Source organism: Vidua macroura, chromosome 2 (assembly GCF_024509145.1).
Source record: "Vidua macroura isolate BioBank_ID:100142 chromosome 2, ASM2450914v1, whole genome shotgun sequence".
NCBI classification, from domain to species: Eukaryota; Metazoa; Chordata; class Aves; order Passeriformes; family Viduidae; genus Vidua; species Vidua macroura.
Window position 1 is genome coordinate 75,259,266 of NC_071572.1, and position 27,940 is coordinate 75,287,205.

General features: G+C 45.7%; 2 protein-coding genes across 2 annotated transcripts; both read right to left on the reverse strand.

The window, feature by feature from the left end:
* Positions 1–1,306: 1,306 nt before the first annotated feature.
* AICDA (activation induced cytidine deaminase) lies at positions 1,307–4,059 on the reverse strand. Its single transcript, XM_053969805.1, has 6 exons — positions 4,045–4,059; positions 3,426–3,487; positions 2,698–2,878; positions 1,964–2,234; positions 1,666–1,781; positions 1,307–1,368 (listed from the first exon to the last, which is right to left on the reverse strand). The coding sequence occupies exons 1-6, from the start codon at positions 4,057–4,059 to the stop codon at positions 1,315–1,317; spliced, it is 699 nt and encodes a 232-aa protein (XP_053825780.1). The 3' UTR covers positions 1,307–1,314.
* A 12,718-nt stretch (positions 4,060–16,777) lies between these two features.
* On the reverse strand, positions 16,778–27,709 carry MFAP5 (microfibril associated protein 5). The gene is given in 10 exon segments (XM_053970726.1): positions 16,778–17,688; positions 18,266–18,339; positions 19,210–19,297; positions 20,021–20,056; positions 20,838–20,873; positions 23,117–23,143; positions 24,307–24,354; positions 27,045–27,107; positions 27,500–27,661; positions 27,664–27,709. Coding segments are annotated over 10 exon segments (699 nt in total). The 3' UTR covers positions 16,778–17,569.
* Positions 27,710–27,940: the final 231 nt, after the last annotated feature.

Genomic DNA, 27,940 nt, shown 5'->3' on the forward strand with positions numbered 1-27,940 from the left:
AGGCCCTGTAGGAGCAGGGCTCTCTGCTGTCCTCCTGCAGCTGGCCCAGCACCAGAGGAGGTGTTCTGAGGAGCCTCCAGCCTTACCCAGAAAGAAGATGGAGCAGAGAACTTGCAGCCATCATGAAGGAAATGACAGAGCACACCCAGAGTGTGGGACACACTTAGCCTTGTCAAAGCCTCAAGAGGCTAGATTGGAGAGGGCAATCCAGCTGTAATTTAGGTGGTGGGAAGGTGGTGGTGAGCAGGCACGTACTGTGAACCTGTATCTTCAGCTTGTAAAAACTGTGTCCACCAGATCAGGAGCTAATGAGGTCCCCTAGTGGAAACAGAGTGATTGCCAGGCAGGAGGATGGTTTGATTTTTGCTCCGAGAGAAGATATCTATTTGCAGGCCAAAGAGCTTCATATGCCACGATTTTTTTTCTGGCCAGCTCTTAGTACAGTCACCAAGTAGACATTGCTGGCCATATTATGGTCAGTAAAAAACTTGGAAAAACAAAAGACTGTGGGACTGTAAAGGTGCCTCCAGCAGAGGCAGTTGGCTGGGGATGGAGCATATTGCATATCTGGTCTAGGGGGAAATGCTCAGTGCATGAAGAGCACTCCACACAGTGAGAGCTGTGGTGCTCTGCACACAATCCACTTAGACAGACCTGCTGGCTTCATGTGAGGTTTTCAAGCTGAGCTACCTGGGCTGTCAAGGACTCACTTCAGCACTCTCAGCTGAGCTTTCCAGTAGATGGCCAACTTTGCTGTTGATACATAGGCTGTATCACTTCAGTCGTGATGGTTTTCAACTTCCTACCAACATTCAGAAGGACAAATAAACCATTTCACAGGGGAGGACACAGAGCAGTTGAGTGTAGTAGAGCTCTAAGAGCCAAAAAATGTGCTCCCTGAAGCCTTCATGAAATGTGCAGGTCAGTGCAGTGCCAGTGAGAACACAGTCACACAAACAGCTTTGCAGGCTGTCTGCTCCCACGTGGGTAAGGCTAAACCCAGAGCTCTGTTTAATGGATCACCTGGATTAGCTCTGCAGGGACTGAGGGGAGGCAAATCACTCTTTGGCAATGTCACTGCAGTCCTGGCTATTCCCAGTTAGCAATGGATAAGGTGTGAGCCTGGAGAAGGTGTCTTCACAAGATCAGCCTAATTCTCCTTAGAAATAAAAAGGATAGTCTTATCTCTAGACACAGGGCTGGAAGGAAGAGCGATGTAAGGAGAGAAGAGGAGAAAGATCTGTTGTAAGGGAGAGAGTTAGAAATCAAAGAGCAAGTGTTTGCAAAGTCTTCTGAGTGCTGATGACTTTCACTTCAAAGTCCCAGAATTTTAAAGGCATCTCGTAAATCATCTACTTCATACAGCGGCTGCAGGACAAAATATAAATGGTAGGTCAGTTGTCAAGTGAGCAGAAACCCATGAATATGAGGTAGGAATGGCAGGAGATGGGATGAGAGGTGGAAGAAGGGGAAGTGAAAAAGGAGAGAAGAGATGAAGAAAGTTGGGGCAAGAGGCATAAGGGATGTGGAAGACGAAGACATATGAGTGAATGAAATGGCAGGTGGCAGGGATGAGCAGCAAGAGCAAGAGAGGAATTAAAGTGAGGAAGAGAGGAATAAGCTGAGGGAAGAGGCACTGGAAGAAGAAGGAGAATTGGCCCTTACCAGGAGGATTCGTCGAAGTTTCCTGGCAAGATGGACAGAGTTTTCATGCAGCCCTTCCCAGCCTTTGAATGTCTGTTCCCTGTTCTCCACAAATGTGTTCCAGCAGTAGAAGAAATCTGTGCAAGGTACAGGGGAGTTTCAGGGTGCTCAACAGGACACTGACCTCTCTCCTAGGATCACTAAATCATCACACTCTACATCATCTTCTCTGGCTCCTTGCCCCACCTTCTCCCCCTCTCCTGGGTCTCACCAACACCCCTTCGTTCTCCATCATCTCTTTCCTGCCTGCACAGCTCACCTTTGAAGGTCATGATGGCAATTTGTGCCCCGGCCTTGTGCAGGCGCCTCAGCCCCTCGGGTTCTGCCTTGCGGTCCTCGCAGAAGTAGAGGCGGGCCATGAAGATGCGGAGGGTCAGGTTGGGGTAGGAGCGCAGGAAGTTGGCGATGTGCTGGGCACAGTCGTAGCAGGGGCTCCAGGAGGTGAACCAGGTGATTCGGTAGCAGCGTCCCGGGTCCAGGTCCCAGGCTGCGATGTAGCGCAGGAAGAGCACCTCCACGTGGCAGCCCATCTTCGGGAAGCCGGGAGAGACAGGGGCGAGGCGTGAGGTAGAGGGGCAGGGAGCAGGATGTAAGAGGGGCCAGGAGGGAGGGCTGGCATGGATGGGGTGTGAGGGAGGAGAAACAAGGTGCGGGGAGTGCTCTTGGGTCAGCACACACGGGGACAAAACACTTAAGGGCTAGAGAAGCACTGGCGGGCACTGGTGTGGAGGGATGTACAAACGGGATGGGCGGGAGCTAAGCAGGAAGGTAGGTAGACTGGAAAAGCAGCAGGGAGTGTGGATGTCTCACTGGTAACTCGCCCCAGGGTAGCACAAAGTATGGCTTTACCCGGAAGCTGCATCCCCCAAACAGCGTGTACCAGCACAGCACCCAGGTGTGCCTCTGTTGCTGTCACAGCCCTCTGCTCCCTGCTGCCCCAGGCAAACTGGAGCTGCAGGCACCTCAGAAGACGATGGCAAGGTGTTCCCTTACCTGGTTGCGCAGGTATCCGAAGTCCAGGGAGCACGAGGTAGCACTGTCCCGGCGCTTTACCACATAGCAGAGGTAAGTTTCACGCCGGCCCTTGGCCTTGCGCAGGTTCCTGAAGTTGTACAGGAAGAGTCTCCTTTGCATGAGGATGCTGCAGGAGAAAACAAGAGAGAATTTACATTTACTGCAGCCAGCAGTTTACCATGTCTCTGTTGAGGGCTCAGCACCAAAAATATCCTCTTCACATCCAAGCCTCTCTGTATGAGAAAAGTGTTGGTAATTTGCATGAAATGTTCTAGGGAAAGGATGCAGACGTGACTCTGGGGATGAAGCAGGTGACCTTGTGAGTGGAAATGGTATGTGAATTAATAGTGATTAGTCAAACAGCAACTATGGCTGGGCAGAGTGTGAAAATATCTGAAAATATCCAGAACATGGACACCAATGAAGGAGAAGGATGAAGGCATCAGAGAAGACCTGTGAAGATGAGAGGGTGTGGAGTTCAGCCATCAAGAGATGTTATTTTTGCTATATGAAACCCAGAAAATCCACTGGGGCAAGGGATGGATCAAATTAGAATCTCTCCAGAGAAGACTGGACTGAATGTCTTCCAAGCACTGCCTGAAAGGGGAGCAGAGTTGAGAGTGTGCAGGACCAGGGAAAGACGCCATACAGTAGCTGATGGATTATATAAAGGGTAGGCATGCTGACACCTCTCCAGACACAAGTACCATTTCCACAGCAGACAGACATCAAGACTGGCATGGGCGTGCTCCCGTGCCCAGGGATCATGCTGGGGAGAGGCAGCAGGAGCACAGGGAGGGTGTAAGGTAGTCATGAGCCATATCTAACAGCCTTACTGCCAAGTGGAGGGACACAGGCAGCTGGGTTCATTGAGGTGAGGTACTCACCTCCCCCGCAGCAATGCAAAACAGAAGTGAATAGGTTAAAAATAATCACGTCCTTTGTCATCTTTTCCCACTGTTAGGCTGATGTTCCGCACAAAGATGGGGTAAGTTTAAGAGATACTGAGCTGTGTTTTCCGGAGGATCTCCAGTGAAGTGTAGAAAAGGGGAACTTGGGTTTGTTAGGAATTTAAATCCCTCTAGGCACATGTATACACCCTTCATCTGTTTGCTAATGTCACCATAAAGCTTGAGCACTGCAGAGCACTTAATGACCAGCTAATAGGTGTCCTCTCTGCCCCTCCAGGAGCTTCTGTCCCTTGTGCACCCTGACACATGGCCACTGCATCACAGGTACTCATTCATACAGTCATGCACATCCTCTTGCCTTTTGCTACCTAGTGACGTGCTTTGAGGTTGTGTGTCACTCCCTACTGCTCCTCACCTGCATCACAGACATTCTCCCTCAGGCAGCCTTGCTGCCCTGATTGTCCCACAGACAGGAAAAAGACTCTTTCCTGTCCTGTCTCCCTCAGCCTGCAGTGCAAAAATACCTGTCCTGCTCACACAGAAAGAAGAAGCACACACATACTCTGTTATGCCAGGCTGACAGGCTCCTGTAGAAGCACATCACATTCAAACATGTCTTCTGTTTGAAGAAACTCCACAGAGAAGACTGCACATACTCAGGAGGGTAAAGCATCCCCATTAAGTATCTCATCAAGCCCAACAAGAGTCTGAGGTTGTTCCTGGAGGTCTGTCCCATAACCACTGTTGCAGTCCTGCTCTGTTGGGCTTGCAGGCTGTGTCAGGAGTAGAGCACAGGCTGATCCCACTGCATTTCATCTTCCCTTTCTCTGGCTGTTCATGTTGTGTGCATGTTTCCCATACCCACTGTATGTTCTTCTTCATCTTTCTCATACTTAGAGCTGACTCACTCCCTACCACCTTAGAGTCCTTTCCCTGCCTTTTTACAAACACTTATAAATGAACACCTGTGTGTATTCCTAACACACACACTCACACACACATTGGTCTCCCATAAAATTATCAACCAGTGGTTTACTGCAGCTTTCTAAGTCTTTGATGTGCTATTGCAGGGATATGGAAAGGACTGTGCCCTATAACAGAGATGCTGGAGAGGGGATCTGTTCTGTGGAGACAGACCCTCAGATTGTCCAGAAAGGATAACCCAGAAAATTTCTCAGGTGTGATAGGCCAGAGGCTTGCAAAGCACTTACCTGCAGTGTGCCACAACTGCAGAAAACAGAGCAGAGCCTTGTGCACAAGGCAATTGCTTGCTGAAGAAACATATAAGCCAGATGAAAAGCAATTACAATTGTGTTGATGTTTCATTAAAACCCATATGGAAAAATACTTTTTATCACATCAAAAATATAAAGGAAAACAGACTTTCCCTTTTCTATTTTTTTTTAAATTTTGGGTAAAACCATTTGATTTCAAATTGTTTCTGATTCTTCTTATAATTGTCCCTTTTCTGATCTCATTAAATTTTTTCTCTATTCAGTGTTTTTGACCCTGCAGAGTTGCATGTGGATGCAAATAAGAGCGAAGAACAAGAAATGACCCCAAACCACAGAAAAATAAAACTGCGATCACTTAGATTATTTTTCAGTTTCAGAACAAATTGAAGATGATTTGAATCACAGAAGACATTTGTTCAACTAGAAATGTTCATTAACATCAGCACTTTTTCTCCCTTTCCTCTGGAGTTCACAGTCCCAGGGTTTCCTTTCCCAGGGAGGATTTCAGAATATGGATGGTGCAAACAGAATAATGAATGAACAGATGTTGTGTGGAGCAACTGAGCAGATGTCTGGCTAGGTGTAAACTGCTGGATACACATGCAACTCCTATGGCTAGAGCATAGCTCAAGGGAAAGCAGCAAGGACACAGGAGCTGTGATTACACCTGGCCACTGAAGAAGCAGCCTGAACAGAGATCTTCTCCTCAAATAAAGATTAATGAAATCAGAGTGAAGCTCCCTGAGTGTGCGCATAGTATGCAATTGTGGGGAGTGATTAGTCATAATAAGCTCACAGACAAATTGCAGTAGAGGATTGAGGGGCTTAAACGGCAAATAGCATCTGACTGTTCATCCTTCTGTTATCATCCTTTGTTTCTAGAAAAGAAAAACAATGAAAGGAACAGAGAATAGCCACAAGAAAGAAATGACAGAAAGGGAAAAGAGCACAGGCGGCAGATAGTCAAAGAGAAAGAACAAGAGACACAGAGATGCAAGTTGTGAGAGCAGGACAGGCAGGGAGTTAGATCAGTGAGTCACATGGGGAAAGGAAAAGGGATGGTCAACACCAGAGGGAAAACAAGTTAATTCTGACAGAAAGACTCTCATTTCTCATAGGAGAAAAAAACTAGAGGCACTCATTTTACCTGTCCATGACTCTCAGGGTCTCTCTCAGGTGATGGGATTACAGGGAGGTTATCTTGTAGACTCTGTGCAGCCCTCTGACCTGATGTACAGAAATCTGGACTGGGCTGTGTGTCCCCTCCTCATTCACCCCTATCTACTCCCTGCTGGCTTTCATCGGGGTGTGGTTGAGGGAGGAGTTAGAAGGGTCTCTGGAGCTGCAGGAGTGAAGAGAAAAGTGTTGAGATGCAAAGGGGCACCAGTTCTGAAAGATGCTCAGCACCCATTGGTCATCACCCCCCCTTGCACTGCCTACCAGCCCCCCCACCTGCAAAATTATTCTGAAATAATATCAATAGCATAACAAGGCAGGAAACATTGTCTAGTGGTTAGAGGGGGGCCTGAGAGCTTGTGTACCACTAGTGTGAATGTGGGCAAAACCACACCATCCCTCCGGGCTTCGCATCACGCAGCTGTGCAGGGATGGTGGTGACCATGCCCTGCTCCACCACAGAGGCAGCTCTGTGCAGCAACCTGGAGCCACCCTGCTGGAAGGAGCTCAGGGAGCACCAACTTGTGGGCAGACTTTCCCCACTCCTCTGTGATCCCCTGAACAGCCTGGCAGTTGCATGGAGCAGCACTGAAGCTGAAGACGAGAGTGAGAGGGATTCAGCTTCCAGGGTTCAGTGGGAAGTGGCTGGCCTCACCTTGGCACCTGAACATTGCCACGGGTGTCTGAGCCCTGTCAACGTGCCAGGAGTGGTGGCAGACCTGCACTGCAAAGCTGCACACAAAGCACCAGTGGGCAGTGACTCTGGGCCTGATCCTGCTGTTCCAGGTGGTATGGCACCAGCACCTCTGGCTCCAGCTGGCACCAGCTCTTCCAGTGGCAGGGTGACAGTCAGGGCCCCCTGCCTTAGGTCTGCGCTGTCACAGCCGGGCTGGCACTCAGGATGCACACACTTTACTCTGCCAGCACTGCTCTGGGCTGCCTAGGCTCTGCTCCTGCCCTGGCACCCATCCCCTGTGCAGGGCTGAAGGACAGCCAAGTGCTGGGGCAGCGCCTTGTGCTGGCCAGGGTGCCGAGGAAGCAGCCAGGGGACATTCTGCTCTGTATCTGCCCCAAGTGAGGCATGGCTGCTTTTGTTTACCTCACGCTATGGTAGTTCTTCATTTTTTCTCTGCTTGATTTACTTTCCTTATTAATTTTACTGGTTTTCAGAATGCTAAGGCTTTGTGAAACCAGTATATGCAAAAACAGGCAAAGGAGAGATGAGTTGCCAGAACAGAGCAGACTCTCTAGCCCTGCAGTAGGAGAGGACTTGTTTTTGAGAGCAGAGACCATGGCTTACTTCAGGAAATGGAGAAGCACTCCAGCAAAGCCCAGGCATGGGCTATCCTACTCCTGAGGGAAATGCCTGGGTAGGACACATGCTCAATGAACACACATTTTGGCAGCTGCATTGGTCTCAAGAGCTGTGGCAATTATCCTCCTTGAGGATCTGGCTCCTAGTGTTTGACCAAAGCTAGAAGAGACTGAAATCCTCGAGAATCCCTGTCCTACTTAACACAGCCTAAGAGAGCACTCTGGCTAATGAAACAGCTGCCCCCTTTCAGCCTTTGCTCTAGTAGCACCTTGTGACAAATCTCCTAGGTCAGATCAACACATCACACTATAATATACTAGATTTTTCTTTTAATAATTCAAAGAGCACATTTGTTACACAGGACATCAAAAAAAGAGAAAAGCACAAGCAAAAACCAAAACAGGAATCTGCTTCTTAGAGATCACAACTGTTTGTGTTTCATTCAATAAATCAAAGTAAATTCACCTTTATTCTTGTGCTGGTTCTCAATTTTCATAGCCAAAAGATTGCAGAAAATTTATATAAATTTTCTACTTTGAAAGGAATCAAGAAATTTCTCCAAGGCCAGCCTGGTCTTTCCCATAAATTTAATTGGTGCAAAATTATTTTCTCAAAGGTTTTACATGTCAAGTCCCATAAAATGTATAACTAAATCCTTTGGTCCTGCCTGTAAGTGGAATTCATCCTTCCATGTTTAAAACATGCTCTTTCCCCTAAATGTTGAGAATTTCTTTGCTCTACACAGAGATAAAAAAGAAAGAATGGATGAACAATCAGATGAACTATAATTAATGGCAAGGCTCTCAAGTCTAAGCACTGCTGTAGGCTTTTTAATGCCCTTCATTTAGACTGATAACTTCCTTCACATGTGAGGTGCAAGTGCACAAAGTCAGTGGTAGAGATTCCTTTGCCTCTATTTCTAATCCCCAGAGCAGAAACCTGCTGGTGTGGATGTGCTTTAGTCCTGTAGCAAGTCTAGGGGACATTTCAAGAGGGACCTTCAGTTCCTATGCAGTTCTGCCTAAAACAGGAGCTGCACTCTCTTCCCACAGCAAGATTTTGCTCATTAGCAGATGTCACCCCTGCTCTGGTTAAAAAAAAAAAAAAAAAAAAAAGTAGCTTGGAAAACCATGGAAAGATCGCTGATCCTGATCTGGTTGCTTTTCCAACTTTCTCCCTGGTTGTAAATTGCCAAATCTGTTACATCTGCCAAGCATACGATGGGAGCTAAGACACAAGGGGATATGCTGACTACTTCAGTTTTCTGTCCTTTCTGCTCAATGAAAACCTATTTGGATATGGGAGAGGAAAATACTGAATATGTCTCCATCACTGTTTCTGATCAAAGCCTGGCCCAGTTAAAGGCTGGTGGGGAAGGCTGGAGAGGGTCCCTGTGCTACTGTGTTTGGAGTGTTATCTAGCAAGAGGCACTGTTCCAGCTTTTCGGGATCATGGAAGAATGTTCTAGCATCCCTTCAGGTTTCTTGTGCTCAGGGCTTTATTTTCTGTCTTGGAGTGAAAACAGAGAAATAACTGCTGGCTGAAGAGCAGTGGTCAGGTGTAAGGTGTGGTGAGAGGAGGAATGCCACCATTACTTTTACAAAAGATTCAGAAAGCAAATTACCAAGAATTAGACAGCAAAAATACAGTGAATAATTTAAATTATCTAGCCTCAAAGCAGAGGAGAGGTTGCTTGTTTAGTCAACAGGAAGTCATGTGTTGGTGCATACCATTATAAATATATATTTATTTTTTCCATTCACCTTTTGCTCAGAAATCACCTTTTGAAAGTAGCGCCTCTGGCACCAGTTGGTTGGTTTTATACTGAACACAAGAAACACAGACACCTGCTTCCCCTGGCCTCAAGAGAAAACCTCAAACAGAAAAACTTTCTCTGCTCCACAAGTGCTGATGCATCACAGCCACTGACTTGCACAAAGATGCTGAGCAGGGGAATGGTGGAGCTCCTTGCAGTTAGTCACTGGCAGATAAATAAGCTGTTATGCTTATTTATTATAAGCACACAGAATATGCTCACTTAATATGAGCATATAGCTGACACTATATATCAAAATGCTTATTTATTCCACACACATTGCACTCTGTTCACTCCACAAAGATTCCTCACCCTGTTTAGAATGACAGGCCCAACATAAAGGTAGTGCACTTGCTCAGACACCTCTGCTGGAAGCACGACTCCCATTACTCCAGTTCTGGGTGCAAAAAACCCCTCCACACTAGATGTAGAGCAGCTTGCTGTTAGGACATGGGGCAGAGAGCCTTGTCCCTAGGGCTGCCAACTCATCCTGTGATGCAGCAGTGGATGCTGTGCCTGGGGAGAAGGTTTCAGCCATTGCTTTACAAAGCAGTGATTTTTGTGGAATGTGCAGCACCACAGAGATATATAAAAGCTGTGAGGATGTGTGTGAGGTCTGCCTGGGGTGGACTTCACCAGAGAGGGATGGTGTGGTGGTGGGGTTTGCAAATGCAAAGCTAAAGCACTGTGGGGTGAGTGTCACGGAGGCTGCATCTAAATTAGACAAGAGCAGGGATTCCAGGTTATGAGAGGGAAGGGGGAAGTAAAAAAGGCAGGAGTTCAGGATATGTGGGAGGGCGAGTTTACAAAACTTGCACTGCTGCATGCTGCAGGATTGTCAATGCTGCCACTGATGAAGAATTGAGGGCATCTTGTTGCTGGGTGTGCACTAAGGTTATATGCTATTGCATGTTTTACTAGTAATTCAGCTTTCCAGGCTTGCACTGCAAAATCTTTACCTGGAGACTTGACTACAGTTTATTTTTGTTTCACTGTTGAGCTTGTTTTGGTGCTGGAGGACGAGGCAAATTAGGGTGAAACTATTGAATTGAGTATACATTTTTAACCGCAGCCCTGTGAGTGCTTCTCATTCCTGCCCTGCAGCTCTCTGCCAGCCCAGCCCAGGGCTTCTTACAGGAACTAATAATCCTTAATTCTGGCCCTGTGGCCCCACAATTATTTTCTCTCCCTGCCTGTATTAGTACCCCCCACTATGTCTCTAGGCCACAGCACTTCCAGCCCTTGCTACCAGAGACTGACACCTTCTGGGATCACCAGCAGGAAGGCAGAAAAGGGGCTAGATTGTGTTGAGGAGTTTGAGACCTAGTGAATGGCTTCCCCATCATGAATGCAGATAAAAAATGTGACCAAAATCCACATACTTATGCTAAATGTCTTCTAGCGTGTTCTCTGGCTTGAGGCCATGACATAGTTGGGAGTTTACCTCATTTATGCTAAGAGAAACAGACCCTGTGATGAAAGCAGAACTGCCCTCCCCATGTTGAGAGCTGGGGGACCAAGTACCTACCAGAGCTGCTGGCACCCTGCTGCTTCCCATTGCAGTGCCTGCAACTTCAGCCTCCAGCATGCCCTGCCCATCTCCCTTTGCTCCTGACTCTGTGCTGACCTGGAGAGCACCCTCTTTATGCTCAGGGAGCTGCAGGCTCTGTTCCAGTGTTACTGCACTCTCCTACAGCTCAGCCCCCTGGTCTGGGCACCCCACATCCTGTTTCAAATCAGATTTTCCCCCTCCTCAATGGAAGTCACTGGCTCCATATCTCTGCAATCATCTGCTAGCCACAGGGAGAAACTTGGTTTTGTACTGCTGTTTTTCACAATGAGGCTCACCTTCTAGCTGTGGTTATGGTTTTGCAAACCAGTGTTGCCTGTGATTAGCTCGTGTTTGTGCAGTTCTGCAGCTCGTGCTACTCAGTGCAAAAGGAGCTTGCACCTGGGGCCTGGGTGGTAAATCCTGATTTTAACTTCCCTGTTGTCTTTGGAGAAATACTTTGTTGGAGAGACTGAGACAGAAGTCTTGGGAGTTCAGTAAGAAATTGCGTGTTGGATGTTCCTTGGCTGTCAGTCGTGTGCTGAGTACCTTGCAGCTGTACAAGGTTTCCTTGTCTGGAAGTCCTCATGAGCATCTCTTGATCTTGCACTCACATACGCAGCCAGGGAATTTCATTTTGTCCAGTCTGTGCTCAACATGGGGACATCAGATCCACTTCTCTCTTCTATAATTTTTGTGCAGGTACAGGTAAGGCACAGGCAAATTTACTTAAGGGTGGCTAACTTGGTCCTGTTCCAATTTGGAAAACAGGGAACAAGCAAAGCTTTTAGATTGGAGAGGCAAAAATCTACTGTGAAGCAGTGCCCCTGGGGACTTTCAGGGAACAGAAATGGCAAAGAGGTTTGCAGAGACTACGAGGAGTTCAGACGCCTTTCCTAAGCTGAACCGATGAGTGACTACAAAGAGAGCAGCTGATGGACAGTGGAACCAAAAGAGACAGTGTGTGATGACAGTGCTGGGCTCAAGCAGGGCTAATGAGAAATTAACCACAGCACGGAGAATCTCAGGAGCAACTACACTCACTGCACGAGGCAGAAAAGAAACACTTTTGAAGGTGCCAAGAAGGCAGCAAAGGCCAAAACCCACCTGGCCCTTGACTGGCACTGCCAAGGAGCCCTGATTAGCTCTGGCTGTGAAGAAAGTCCCAAGGAAAGTCAAGACGGCCAAGAAATAGCTACAGGATATGAAAACTGACAAACCAAAAGAGGCAAAGATCCAGCTAAGGGCAAAACAGTGAGACCCAAGGCTACTAAACCCAAGGCAGAGAAATTGAAAGTGACCTCAGAGTGAGAAGGTGGTGCACAATAAGTAGATGCTGTGTGAGCATAGAAAAAGTGGCCTGCTGCAGGGACACAGCCTGCAAATCCTTTAATTGAACCACTGATTTTTTGGTCATGTTTTGCATTTTTTAACACAATTTCCCCAAAGGAAGAGAATATATTTCAATTGTTTTAATGCCTTGTTTTGCAATAAAAGTTGTGCTTCATATTAATTAAAAGTTTCTTCTTGTTATTTTCTTCAGTTGACTGCAGCAATATTGTAGGGGAGACAGAGTTTGCTCAGAGATGCACAGCAAACAGAACAGAGGCAGCAGATGAAAGATGCAATAAAGGAATTTCTGATTTGACATCAGGAAACTGTTCTCCATCTTAAGCATGGTACAATATTAGAACAAGTTGCAGATTCTCCATCCCCTGCTGAATTTTTCAAAATTCACTTGGACAAGGCTCTGAGCAATCTGAGCAGCTTTGAAGTTAGCTCTACACGTTGACTTTCAATGTAATTTTATCTGTGATCTTAACTGAGAACATATACTATATCAATATGCACATTTATTTTAAAAATGCACAGCTTAACCTACATTTATTCTTATATTTAAGCAGGTGAGATCTGACATGTCTTATTAGTTAGACACATTGAATCACATATGCTTCTCTATCACACCTTTTTGCTAATTTGTGACTAGCTGGATTTGTGTGGAAATTACAACCTTAGTAAAATGGCCCAAACTGCATTCTGATAGATAATTTATTCATCAAATAAATAGAATGCTTTTCACAATTCACTTTTTAAATATACTTCAGCATACTAGCAACAAGCACATGCTGTTTGTATTTTAACTGATCTAATTCACATTATTGAACATGTTTTTATTTGAAAGAATAATTTACATTAATAGCAAAACTAGACAATCAAATACCTTTGTGGTATTCCCCAAAAATTCCCCATTTTTAACTAACTTTTTTAATGGACTAAAATCCAGCTTTCTATTTTGTGGGAGTTTATTCCAGCTTGCTTCATTACAGGTTCTAAGGATGGCAGGAACAGAGATAAAAAAAGCAATGTGCTAAAGATCAGAGAGCAGGGGGTGAAGAGATTCAGAACTGGAATTCAGATTTCCTGTGCCCCAGTCAAGGAGCTGCACACAACTGGACAAATGTACACTGTCAAACAATGTCACCATGTGGTGTCAGGGGTCAATACTACAGGACTGTGTATTTCTATACCTCCGGAAAAAAAATACCCAGACAATTTTTTTTTTTTTTAAATTAAAGCTAAAATCCCTTTTGGTGTCAACCCAGCTATTCCTTGTCAAGTAGAGGAGCTCTTTTTGGGTAGGTGGCAAGGACCAGTCCCCTCTGTGAAGGACAAGCCCACAGGGCAGCCAGCAGTACATCCCTGAGGGATCCTTCCAGGCTGAGACGCCCAATGTCAACGCTCTTTGATCATGCTGGGGTTCTTGCAGACAGGATTCAGGCAACAACTTTCAGGAGCTTCTAGATGACGTGTCAGCTGCTTCAACAGCCTTCCTGTGCTTGTTAGCTCCACATGCCCAGCAGTGAGGCACTGCTTCACTGGCAAGCAGACATCAGAGCACTGGCTTTAGCCAGCAGCCTTCAAACTGGACACACAGATGGGTACCGGGGAGCTGTGACAGCAAGAGGAGAAGGAACAGCCATTGTGGAGGAAGTGACTGCAGGGCATCTAACTCCTGCTCCAGGCCAGGAGAGGTTGTGAAAATCAGCCACAAATGCAGAATCATGCTTCTAAAAACAGGGCTCTGTCAGCTTTCTTTGTGGCTAGCCCAACTGTACGAGCAGCACACCTACTTGGAGGTGTGTTTAAAACCACTTCCCTGGCTTGCAAGAGAAAGTGATGTCCAGATATCATGGCAATTTAGGTTGGAGTGGCAGGGGAGATAAATCTGGGTATGGGACAAGTGCCAATGAAGTGTGGGCTGACTCTAGTGTAAGGGAAAAGGAAGAATAAGCTGAATTACAAACAGCTGATGGCATATGTTGTGCTTGGCTCACACAGCCAGGGGAAAGTGCCAGTGCAGGAGCACTGCAAAGGCTGAGTTTATGAGACAGAGCGGGGTCTGACCTGTGCAGGTGGGGGCAGTGCTTCCAGCCACTGGGGCTGAGGCTGTACCCATTACAGCAGTCCGAGATCAGCACACCACAGCTTCAGCAGGAAGGGAAGTAGAGGAGAGTGTTGTGCAATAACCTGCATTGTGTGGTTTAGTCCTGAAGATCTATGGAGCACTCTCAGAGGCAGCTTAATGGGTAATTTGGCCCACAGCCACTTTTGTTCTAGAAATACCATCTAAATCCAGACTTGACTGCTTGCACATGAAGACACGGCTCAGAGTCCCCCACGTCTTAGTGCTTCATCTTTTCAACCAAAATATCATGTACAGCCAATGCCTGATGAAACTATGAAAAAATCAGAAAATCAATGAAAAGGACATTGTCCTAATCCTTTTGACCTAGATATGTAATTTTTAATGTGGTGTCTCAGTTATTCCCATTATTGAGTTAAATGGTTGCAGTGAACAAGTTCTTCTCTACTTATGTGATATTTATTACATCTTTTCTCTTACTTCAGTCATCTTGCCATTTTATTTGGAGATGTTAATTCTCCACCAGAAAGTCATGGCATGTGCACAGTAAAAAGATGTGTCCTCAGCACAAATTTCATGTGCTGGGAGGAGTTATCCCTGTGTTTAGCAGCTACCAATTGTCAGGAAAATCTAGCACAGCTATCCATGGTAAAAAAAAAAATGCTGGAGAAAATATTATGTTTCTCTAGGAAAAAAAAAGAGTTCCCAGGAAGACCTGTGATTCATGAGTGAGAGGAGGGTGGGAGGGTGACAGCAGAGAACTAGGCTAGCAGGGAGTAAAAGGTTTCAAATGATAGATTCAATATGCAATCAAGTCTCCCCTCAAATCTGGAGGAAATACAGCAAGAGACAAATAAACACAAACACATGAGAGTTGCCAAGAATAACAGGAAATAAATTTTCTTTTAATATGGATTATAAAGACTCTAGCATTAAATCAGTGTTCTCCTGGACAGGAGCACCTCTTCCTGTCCCTGCTGAAAGCAAGCAACAGAAAGGTTTCTAACCACTTCCCAACCTGTATGAAAGTTAAATTTCTATATGCTGTACAGTAGCTACATTACCCAGTTACGTATCTATAGTGATGAATATTCACCTCTAAATACAGAGAACAGACTTGACCTAGTCCAATTTCCAAGATCCATCTCCATCCTACCTTCCTCCACACAGGCAATTTTCACAGGTGCCCTGTGGCATGGAAGCCAGTGGCTGCCAATGGCTTGAATATCTTTGAGATCAAGTTCTCAGTACCCTCCTCTCTACAGAAATGTGCACCCTCTCAGTACAAAGAAATCCCTCCTTCATACTCATGAGCCTGGAGTACTTGAGAGGAGCATCATCCTCTGAGTAGCAGTGCAGTGCTCCTATATGTAGGACAAAATTCTAGTCACTGTGTGATTTGGAATTCTTTCTCCTGTATAGTGGATAACTATAGAAAGATTTAGCCCATCTAGGGCTAATTTTGACCTCATATGGAATCTGTCTGCACAGGGTGTCTTCCCCTACGCAGAAGATGTAACCAGCTTCTTGCTGCATACAGCAGAAATGCAGGTCCTGGTGAGATGGTCCTACACTAGTTGGTTTGCTCTTTTTCTGAGACATCTGCCTCTGTGCAGCAAACTGTCCCCAGCACTGTGTGACCCTGGCTCGGTGCAACAGGGCAGTGCTCTTGCAAGACTGAATGGCTCAGCAGATGATGTGAGGGGAGTGAATGCCAAATCTAGCAAACTGGCTTTCAGTTACTCAGGAACAACACAGAGATCCTAGAGACAGGGTCTTGCTGATCCTCTGGTGCCCCACAGAATCATGCCACTAGGAGTCACATGGAGTGATTAATACAATTCAGACTGCTCTTCCCCACTTACCCTACCTGGTCTCATAATGAAAACTGCCCATATAGCTGGAAATGTTCTCCATATATCTAGAAGTCCTTGAGCAGACCAGACATCCAGTGCTGCCACAGTGAATTCTTCTGCCCAGGCTGGCCTGTATAAGCACTTATACCTGCAGATATGTTTACCTTCCCCATCAGCACCTGGCTCTGTGCACGTCAGCACAGTCAGAGATTCTGCAGGAAAATTCCAGGTCCCAGGTAAACAGCAATCCCAGATAATGATTCTGCTCTCACATCCAATTCAATTTTGCAACTCCTTTCTGCTTTGTGCAGGAGCTTCCAGGTCAGGAGGTAGGAACTCAACTGAAGATTGAAAGCAGACACAGCAACTGGAGAGTGTGGAGGTAGCCAGACCAAGACAAGGCACCAAGACAGGATAATTCATTGCAAGGTCTCAGTAATGTCAGGTCACATAGGTTCTTCATGGGCTTTCTTTGGCTTAGGAGTGGAGGCAGCTGTAATTACTGCTCCCTGAAACTTGCCTGGAATGGGCATCAAGAGATGTCTTCAGTGGGAAGGGAGGGACAAGAACAAGGGGGAGGAGAGGAGAGGAGAGGAGAGGAGAGGAGAGGAGAGGAGAGGAGAGGAGAGGAGAGGAGAGGAGAGGAGAGGAGAGGAGAGGAGAGGAGAGGAGAGGAGAGGAGAGGAGAGGAGAGGAGAGGAGAGGAGAGGAGAGGAGAGGAGAGGAGAGGAGAGGAGAGGAGAGGAGAGGAGAGGAGAGGAGAGGAGAGGAGAGGAGAGGAGAGGAGAGGAAAGGAGAGGAGAGGAGAGGAGAGGAGGCAGCACTCTGATCCAACATAATCTTTTTGAGAAAAATATAATGCCATACTAAATCCATAATTTTGGTAGGAGATGTGTGTGAAGGAGGCAATGGGCTTGAGACAAAAACTTCCCAGAGGTAGTTATAAATTATCTATTTCCACCAAGGGAGAGGTGCCTTGGGTTCAGGACAGCTCATCTCCCAGTTCTGTCACTTCTCTGAGGCCAGCAGGCACAAGGAGGAGAACATGCTATCACACAACAAACTCAGTGGCTCGGGAGAATCAGAGAAGCTCAGGCTGACCAACCACATCTGAGCTCATGCTGATGCCAGGCAAGAAATCTAGGACAGGAGTCCTAGGGCATGAAGGTGAGATGAGATGCAGCTTAGGACACCTCTACCATTGTGGAGTCCTTCATCCTGTCCCCATTTCTGGCTCTCTCCAGGGGCAAAACAAGAGAAGGTGCAGCACATTTATAAGGATCTCTGGGAAATGAGCAGCTCACAGCCTGCCAGGCAGAGTATGAGAGAAAAGAGGGGAGAGTCCTCTATCCCCAGCAATAGATTATAAAGATGACAACAGCTACCATGACAGATTGGCAGAGAGGGTAGTCTGGGCCCTGCAGCACCTGAAGAAGAAGATGTAGAAGAAGGCATAGAAGCAAGGAAATAATGGGGGAATCGCAAACAAGAAGCACTTGTCTTGGACTGTAGGTAGTGGATGATGACTTCTCTTCTCTCTCTTCTTTTTCCTCTCCTACTGTTGGTAGCTCACAGAGCATCAGGCCTGCGCTGTTGCTCCAGGAGCTGTCTGCAAGGGAGAGGCAGGGGCTGCCCGGATCGGCGGAGACGTCGAGGAGGAAGGCCAGCCAGCTGGCGACAGATCTCATCTGAAGACAAGCAGACACACACAGGCTGACAGATAATCAAAGTTTCCTTCAAATTCTTCACCAGCAGAATAGTGAGAGGTATATCGTTCACTACATCTACAGAAACTCTTGAAACTGCTCAATCCTCATATATATGAGGCAAGCAAAGCAAGTCCTTAGGCTTTTATGAATTTCCTTCTGGCTTTATGCATGTACATTACATATTAAAACCACCTGTATTTTGCATAAAACATCTAGACTGGATCCTGCTTCTATTCATGAACAGAAATACTGAGATTTACTCTTTAACCTCAAAGGAGTACAACTTTGAGTAAGGGTGTGTCTGGGACTACTAGACCATGATCAAGATCGAGGAATAGAGAGCTATCATATTTTTTAGTAGCACAATATCTACTTCCCAGGTTTTTTTTTTTTATCATGGCATGTGTATTATGTCCAAGACTGCATTGTATCAGAGCTCTTTCAAAGTCCAGGGAAGCTACTGCATGTGGATCAGGGTCTAAGCCAACTAGTTAGCTTGGAGACTCTATCAGACGGCTGCAGCTATCCTTCTAGGCTAGCCTGTGATACTGCTCACCTTGCATGACCTCATTCTCCTTGCAGACAATGCGAGTGCACACCTCCTTGTTTATTACGTACATGCGACGCACGCTGTGGGATCACCGGGATCAGCAGTGGAAGGCACAGGGACACAAAGAAACAAAAAAGGGGAACAGGGAATAAACATGTATATTCACTAGTGAGCAGGCAAATCCTAATTTTTTATGATTTCTTAGCCAAGAATAAGGCTTCTCAATAGCAAAGTAATCTTCGTAAAGACTTCATTAAATCTTAGAATCCTAGAAAGGCTTGGGTTGGAAAGGACCTTGAAGATCACCTAGTTCCAAACTCACTTCCTTGGGCAGGAATGTCACCCATTGGATCCGGTTGCTCAAGGCCCCACATCAGACCTTGCCTTGAACATTCCCAAAGATAGGGCATTGACAACTTCCCTGGGAAATCTGTGCCAGTGCCTCATCGCCCTCTGAGTAAAGAATTTCTTCCTGACAACAAATCTAAATCTCTCTTCTTTCAGTTTAAAACCATTCCCCCTTGTCTTATCACTATTTACCCGTGTAAAATGTTGCTCTCTGTCTGTTTAATAAGCCCCCTTTAGGTACTGCAGGCTGCAGTGAGTTCTCCCTGGAGACTTCTCTTCTCCAAGTTGAATAATCCCAGCTCTCTCTGCCTGTCTGTAGGAGAGGTGCTCCATACCTCTGATCATTTTCATGGCCCTATAAATGACCAAATACCTTAAATATGGATTACAATATAGGGCACATTACAGCTCCTTAGTGCTGCACAGACTGTAGCCATTGTGTTTTAAATAATTACCCTAAAAGGACGCTCTGGGGATAGGATTTATCTCACCAAGAGGTTCCCAGAGAAAACCTCTAGTCTTCAAAGGGAACAATTGCTGAACTGGACATACCATTTCTGGGCAGTTTCTAGTGCTTTTCTTAGGGACTGCTGGTTTCTTACCTTGTAACACAGAGGTAGCTGATACACTGCTTTACTGGCTTGTGAACAGAGTACAGGCGCGTGCAAGGGAACTTTTCCTCACGGCAGTCTGAGAACACACACACAAACACGGAGGTACAATCCAGCATCATGGCCAGGTGCACTCATTCAGGCACAGATATAACCTAATCACTAGTCCTCCAGCCTTCTAGGGAAGACCCCAGCCTCTATTGTCGCTCTCATGTGAGAGATGGAGCTGGTTTAGAGAAGAGGAAAATAGTGCAGCCATTCCTGATCCCCTTGCTTTGCAAGACAAAAGGAAGGGAAAGTTAAGTGAAATGCAAACCAAGCCCACTGGACACCCAGAATACAGAAGGCACATGTTGTAAAGGGGACAGACACATATAAACAAAATTTAAATTTTAGTTGCATATTTAAGACATGGGTTTCTAATAGATGTGCAATTACCACATTTCAGGACACAAATCTAGTTCCTAGTTTTCTGAACAATCAACCCTATAACTAACTACAATGTATTTTCTTGCATGTCGTTCTGAAATGCCAGGTCTTGGCCACTGACACTGACACAATATTGACCCACTGTATCTGGTCTGCTGATCTGCCAGCTCCTCCCTTCCCAGGCATGCCACCCAGGAGAAGGCTTCAGCTTCCACTACCACCATCATTCTCTGTTACTTCTAACTCAAAATACAATTTAAAGCAATTTTCCAGGAGACAGAGCTCTATGCCCAGTCAGAACCTCTCTGGAGAGCTAACAGGGTGGGTGAAAGTGGGTCTGGGAGAGGGTGCAGGCAGCTAACTTAAAACACACCTGATGAAGACGTTGTCGTTTCGCTGTCAGACTGAACTGGAACACAAAGGATAGCAAAGTTAGTTAGTTACCATGATTCCTTCCTAGAAATCAGCTTAATCAAAACAAATATCTGGAAAATTCTTTCAAGAGCTTTCCATTGTAACTTCTAAGGTGGAAAAAGATTTCATTGTTACTGACATGAAACCAAAAGGTACAAATCCAATATGAGTCTAGTGCCAGCTATGCAGTCAACAATGCTAAAAATTTGCCTAAAAAATTCCCATAAAGCATTACCACTACTGTTCAAAATTACACTGTAAGGACATTCTGACTTAAAAGGTCAGGTAAATTTCTTTAACTGCTGTAATTACCCTTTATTGAGTCAAGAGGTGAAAGACTTTGTGACTGCCCTTCATAAGGAACAGTGACACACACCTTTAAGAAACAGCATCTCAACACCGCTGGTTCTTTAATGTCCATGACAAGGGGTCAGAAAGAGGTTGGTTTGTTATTCCCTCTGATAAAGTAAACCATCTGTACCACAGCAAACCAGTACATTTTATAATCTACCTAGTAATGAACTGGAAAGGAATTCAGAGAACTGACTGCCAGGTGCAAGTTCTTATGAGCAATTACAGAGAACTTCTGCTTCTGCTCAGGTGCCATAGTGTTAGCCAGAAGCATAGACAAAACATATGTGTTAAAGAGAATGAATCCTTTGGGTGTAGGGCTTAGGAGCAGTCAGAGAAGGCAGGATTCCAGGTGTGTAAGGGACTGTGTGAGGAGAGGGAAGGAAGGTCCACAACATGCGGCTGCAGACTGAAAATAAACTCACCAGGAGGAAGAAGCACGGGTGGTGTGGCAGCTGTACCTGGAAAAAGAGATGTACTGAAAGATCTCAGTTTGAGCTTACAGTCTCTTTCCTCCTGCCAGTGTGTTCTGCTGATGGCTTACCAGTCCAGACTAGTAGCCATCTCACATCTGGTTCATAGGCAATGTTGGTCATGGTGTTGTTATTATCTGATTTGTCAGAGTACCCGCAGGCTTTCCCTGCAAATATGTTGGTTGTGCTAGAGCTGATAGGATGCTGCAGAGCAAGGATGGGTCCCAATGGCACATCCTTTGTGAAGAGTTTTGCTTAATCCCTCAATAGTAAGCATTTTGAAGCCCAAATTTGCTGTAAAGGCTTCACTTTTAGTCTTTTAACCTTTAGATGTAGGTCAGTCACCACCAGTTTGGTCTGGACACCAAGTCCTATCTACCTTCCTACAGACTGTCAGGCCTCATATGCTGAACACAGTTGCTTTCACCTGCCATCCCAACCACAAAGATCATGCATCTTGTAGATACAATATTGTGCTTCTACTTTCCTCTTCCAGTGTTGTCTTGAAGCATGGACAAACTCTTCAACTAATTGAAGTTGAAAAGAAGGGTGTTTATTACATGCAGAATAATTTCTAAATGTATGTGTGAGGAGTCAAGGAGTTGCAGACTCCTGCTCTCTATTTATCTAAGAAAGGTTTTACATATTTAAGTGGTTTCTATGGATGTTTAATACATAATCATTACCTGCCCACTTTGTATTATAATTCGTATTATAATTAGCTGAATATCCATTATGGCTGGGCAATTGTATCCTCTTAATTGGGTCGGTGGGATTTTGAAATAAGGGAGTGGGCGTATGGGAGGAAGAAAGCCGTTTTCCACACAGTGAACTCTTCACCTATATCCAGTTGGCAGGACTTTTTGACCTGCTGGTCATGATCCAAGCCTCTCTTGTTCGATTATTCTTAGAGGCTGGTTAGTTTTATGGTTTCTGCCCTTCTACAATACTCTATCCCCTGTAACTCCTACCTTTACTTCCTGATATCTTTGTCACACTTAACTAGAGTACATGATTCTTGCTAGCCACATTTCTAACTTAACTCTTTAACTTATTTAAGATCTTAACTAAAATATGCAGTCTTTTACTGTCTTAATTATATTCCTAGCTGGCCCCTCAACTCATCTGCAGTTTTCAATTATCCTAATTACATTTCCAGCTGGCCTCTTGACTCAGTCTCATGGCAGTCTGACCCACAACAAATACTGTGGCCAGCTGATGAGCAGAGTCAGGGCAGAGGACAAACTGTGGAGCTGATGTTCTAGACAACAAGACATCACTCTCAGATGAGTTCCCATACACTCAGAGCACACTTCCCAGAAACAGCCATGCATAGCTGCCTCTCTCTGACCCATAGCATCGACCACATGTGTTTTCCCACTCCCTGCCCTGCCTGGTCTTCATCACCTCAGAGGGATGTGTTTGAGAGACTGCTCCAGCAGAGAGAGAAACCATCCCCAAGGCCAGTAGCGACAGATTTGAACTCAGAGTGGGGTTGGAAAAAATGGGGAGGCTCCTTGAGCTTCTCTTTTCCTCCATTGCCCATTACTGGAATTGCCTACACTCCCATCAGCTCTGTGTCCTTCTCCTGCACTCTCTAAGCACTGTGTGCTCTAAGTGCTTATCTTCCGAGTCCGCCATCTACCCTTCCTTTTGCAGACATTTTACTGCCCCCCTGTGACACAGCCGCAGGCACAGTGGGACAGACAGTATTGAAAAAACAGAATTTCCACTTCCCCACTCCAACAATGCTCAGGGTTTGTTCTACTACTTTCAGGGGATTTTTGGCACCTCTGTCTCCTGAGAACTGAAGCACATCTGCTACTGGTCAGCAGACATGCACACACAGCCTATGTCCCAGTTTGAACCTGTCCAATTTCTCACCCTCATCATTTAGTCTGTTTGTTCCTGACACCTTCTCTGGAAGCCAAGGATGTGTGAGATTTACATTTCATGGCTTCCTGCAGTAGAAACCTCTTCAGGGAGCCCTGGTACTTTAAGTGAGATTGGCATTTCCTTGGAGAACAGACCATTAAGTCACCCTAAATTCATCTCCCTGCGTGGAGCACAAAAAGGAGTCCTAGACAGCCATAAGTGCTGGAAGAACGCTGCTGCGCATCAAAAGTGGGACAAGGACTTTCTGGGCATAATGGGTAATTTCTGCAACTGTGTAGGCAGTAGTGGTGAAAAGGGAAAAAGAAGCATGAAGATGCCAAGAGACTGGAGCTTACCAGAGCTGCTGTCGGGGGTAACTCCATCTGGAAAAGAGAATGTCCTTGAAAAATCTTTTCTTTACTTTATGGTCCCTTACACAGCCAGCCAGAGCCAGCTTGAATTGCCTCTCCTGCCATCACAGGCTCATGAGACAGTGGGATCCACCCCAGCAAATACATGATCAAACACTACCCCCAACCTGCCCGTATCCACTCCCTCTTTCTGGTGGCTGGCCTGGGACTGGATTTCTTAGTGCACATGTTGTATCAGCCCTCAGGGTATTTTGGAGGCATATCTTAACTTCTCAGATATGGCCGCTGTTGGCTTCTTGATGGGAAAGAAAGACTTCTGAAATGAAGGTGCTGAGGGGTCTGGCAGCACTAGGGACAGACAACTGAGGGCACGCATGGCAGAGAAGGAGGGAGGCAACTCCAAAACCTAGCCTTGACTGCAGAAATTCATCAGTGGATTAGTTTCTTTGGAAAGCAATTGATGGCAAAGCTGGGGGAGTGGAAGAGAGGTAAAGCATGAAGGAAAGGATGCTTGGAGGGCATGTTTTGGGCTGGCTTCTGAATAGTTTTCTGGGAAACTGCAGATATTACATATCATAGGGTAATAGCTGAGAGATGTCTGTAGGCTTAGCCAGGGGCTTCAGGTTTGAAGAAAAGGCAAGCTCTTGTGGTCCTTTTGGGTGCTGAAGCATGATGTAAATGTACATTCACTTTATCTTACCATGTAGCAAAAATGGATTAAGGTCCAGAGGGATAAATCAATTCACCCCCAACAATACAGCCAGTAAGAAGATCAGTCAATATCCTTTCCCAATGGCCTCACTACTAAAGCCCCATGCCATTTGTGCACCATTTTCCTTAGGATTTTTCTGAGCAGCAGTAGAGTTCCTCAAGCATCTTGTGGTTGAAGATGTACCAGCTTTTGTGGACCTCCTACAACACTTGACTGTGAACATAACTTTGTACCCTTCAGATAAGTGTTTGGGACCCCTTCACTAGAGAATTATTTGTAAAGAGCATGTAACACTTAGCAGGTTGTCTTGGAGGGCTTGTTTAATCTTCACTGAAAGGTAAGCTCACAATGTCAGAGGCAAAGAAACAAAGAACAGTATTTTCTAATAAACAGGCTGTAACTCCACAGGACAACTGGGTCACATGAGCAATCTTCAGCACATTTACATGCCTGTAATACTTACCAGTTGCACTTTCCAGTTCTTGCCCATTGACCATGCATGGAAACCAGTCTGCAAAAGAAGAGAGGGGCATGACGAAAGACAGATTTTTATAGTTTGCAGGCTTTGGAAAATTTTAATGTTTATCTATCCGGGAGACACCACTGCCCTCTGCTGAAGGGAGAAATGCTCTCTACTCAGCCTCAGCCTCCACTGCTGGCTGCATTTGCTGTTTAAAGGCTCGTGGATACAGCGGGTCCTGATCCTATCCCTGTTGCTTCCACCAGGGGCAATGGCTAGGCACAGGACAAGTTAGTAAATACCTCCAGATCTGCTACCAGACTTTGCACTTCTGAAACCTCTTTTGATGCATTTTGGAAAAAAAAAAAAAATATCCATGTGGCCTCCCTGCTCTGGAGGCTGAGCAAAATCCCTGTCTCTATTTTATAAAAGAGGAAACTGAGTCATGGAAATTATTCACTTGGGGGCACAGATTGAGTCATTGGTACAGTAAAAAGCAGACTGCAGGTTTTATAGCTCCTTAGGCAAATCATCCAGCCTGGGTATGGAGCACAGAGCAGATAATCTTTTCCCTCTCAGCCTCTGGGTAAACTGGAGAAGGGGAATGATGAAGGCTTGGCTGTGCATGCCACATGGAAGAAATTGAAGCTGGGCTAGACTATTTGTTTGTTTAAATATAAAGGGTGACAGAGCAGCTTCCTTACAGCAGCCAGGAATAGGAAAATATTTCCTGTAGCCACAGACGAGGGAAATGTCTGCATAACTGGGGTGGGATGAAGGAAGGAGTTGGCAGGAAAAAGCCAGTGATCTGGGGCACTGCAGGGATGTGTGCATGACCAGCCCAAAAATCAGTACATCCCGCTACGTCCTGTGACCTGATCCTGCAGCTTTCTGCTTTTAATGGGAGCACTGTGTGGGTAAAAAACTATCAGGTCTGGAGTTTTTGTCATAGCTCTTCCACATTCCAAGGGCAGTTACTTGCAGGCCGCAGAGGGTCTCTTGGGACCCTCACACAATCCTGGTTTACAGCATTACAGGAGTTGCTGGACCCTGATCTTCTGTTCCCCACCCAGTTATCTGGTGATTAACCCAGGGAGGGCCACCCATGCATAATAACTTAAGTACACAATTTAATACAGCCCAAAACTTCCCCTGTTCTGGCTAATCTCTTAATTTTAACAAGTAGGGAAGAAAATGGTGCAAAGCACTTTCTCATTTGTTACTGATGCAAAAGGAAGAATGAAAATCCTGAAACTACTGCAGAAGCGAGCAGTGCTGGATTTGAAGAGACATATAGAAAAGACAGGGTGGCTCCTCCCCATTTTCTAACTTTGAAAAGTCAGCTATGACGAATCTTGTTTTCCCCTAGAGGTTGAAGAGAAAACCAGTCCAATTGTAAAACAAAAGGACATAAGTGAAGTGAAATCTCTGCATACGAGGCAAGGACACAAAGAGGGTGATTTTCTTATCCAACCTTCAATCCCTTCAATTTATAATTACTATGGTACCCAATAAATAAGCCTTATAAACAACTGGACTTTCTTATCCAAGCTGCAGTAAATTCATCCTTGAGATCTAGAACTGCAACCTTAACTCACCAAACTTGTAGCTTACCCAAAATCAAAAGAAACAATGAGAGACCAGCTGGTGATTCCTGTTATTTTCCAAGTTAAACAAACCCAAAGAGAAGTGCTAAAACAAAATACTCAAAAGTAAGAAATATTCCTTTCATGTACAATAAAAACCACAACCTTTTTTTTTTTTTCCTCTTTCAAATTGTAGTCCACCTATAAGCTCATCTCTTGGATGCCTCACCTCCCTGCTTCACAGTCATAACATGACATTGTTTATTGTGCACCTTTAAAGGCAAAAGTGCTATTTGGAGCAGAATCAGGTTTCAGCATGAGGGGAGGATCAAGGAGGGTATTAGAATAACGTAGTTTAAAAGTGATAGGTAGTCATCTCTTTCCTACATACAGTCTTTCCTGGACAAAGCTTTGTCCATTCACTGAAATTAATCTTTCACATCTGTCCTGAGTCTTCTGACTATAATGTCTGATGCTGCCCTCTTGTTTTATTCTTTTTTGTCGTTGTTGTGCTTTTTTAAAAAAAAACAAATTCGATCTGAATTTTTGCCAAAGTATCTCCAAGCAAACAAAGCAATGGAGACACAAAACAGAATAACAACCACCACCACCACCAAAAGCAGAAAATGGTCTGAACTATAGAGGTGAGGTTTCTCAAAACAGCTGTACTAATACTACAAAACCTCCCAGCAGTTGCATGGCTTGGAATGAGGTCATTCCAGCAGGAACTGCTAGTGACAGCAAATGTGTCACAACTGTGACAGAACAAATTTTGCAGAGCACTGAGAAATGCCCTGCAGATCATGCATACACAAGTGGTACAGCAGTAAGCACAAAGCATACCTAACCCTCCTTCTCAGCTTGATCTGGATGTTTTGCTTACTAAAACATACCTGCAGTAGAAGCTGTGGACCTCTGTCTCTTGTGACTCCCAGTACTTACTGGAGAGTGTCACAGATGGGAAACTGTTTCCAGTTCCTAATTTTCTCCTTACAATCCTATATGCACCTTGCCTTTCCTGTTCGGTCCTTCCCCCTTCACTACCCCTCTACATATCTTTCTCTTTGTCCTTAGATCATTGCACATTATTCTGCATAGGAAACTCCACAGGGCCCAGATGGGGAAGAAATCCTTCCCCTGGGCATAAGGACTCACCAACTGGGGACAAGAAGAGTGTTAAGACACACAACAGTATACAGGTTCCAGAGGTCTTCATCCCTGTGGAGTGGAGGAGAGAACAGAGGAAAGCTAAGGCAGGAACTGGTATACCCTCCCCTACACCTCAGAAACTTTGCTTGTTTTACCCATTTTTCTGTCAAGACCATTTGGTCTTCCCAGCCTCCCTCCTGTCTCCCTCCTCATGTGGTCAGTTTTCCAAGTATTTCTGAAACATTCTGGACTGAACTTATAACACCACCTGCTTTGTTCCTCTTTTCTATCTCCTTTCTCCAGTCCCCATCTCTTTTCCCATTTAGATGGTTAAGCCCTGCTCCACACACACCCTCAGCATGCAATGAAAAGTTTCCCCCACGTTCTCTCCCTCTATTCTCTTCTACTTTTCAGTTATTTCGAGGAGCACTGAAAGAAAAGACAGGGTCCCCATCACTTACTGCAGCCCTCAGCTTCCAGTCCCTTCAGCAGCAGACGCTCTGCTTTTCCCCTTCGGCGCCCCCCCACTTTGGCTATTGGGTAAATAACATGCAGCCACACCCAGAACACGTTCTCCCTTTGGTTGTCTTCAAAATACAATTTCTGGGAAAAGAGAAAAAAAGAAAAAAACCCCAAGAAGCCAGCGAGATGGAGGGATATGGTATCATCATGCATGTGGAATGAGGAGGGGGGGAGCGAGGAGCAGCAGCCCACACCCTCATTCCAGAGTTTATTGTCCTCCGAAGGGGCTCCTCCCATTCCCCCAGGATGGCCCAGCACCAGGGATGGATTCTTGGGTCTGCATTACGCCCTGGTGTCCCGTTTCGTCCTGCCCTTCTATGCAGCCCGGCTTCTCCTCAGGCCGCTACCTCTAGCCACGTTTCCCGACTCGGCTGCCGCCA

Excerpts from the sequence above, each read along its gene's own strand:
- AICDA (XM_053969805.1), bottom strand. Across the intron at positions 2,879-3,425 it reads GTCTGTCTGCTGTGGAAATG|TAAATGTAAATTCTCTCTTG; the intron begins GTACTTGTGTCT and ends TGCTGGCTGCAG. Across the intron at positions 2,235-2,697 it reads TCGGATACCTGCGCAACCAG|ATGGGCTGCCACGTGGAGGT; the intron begins GTAAGGGAACAC and ends GGCTTCCCGAAG.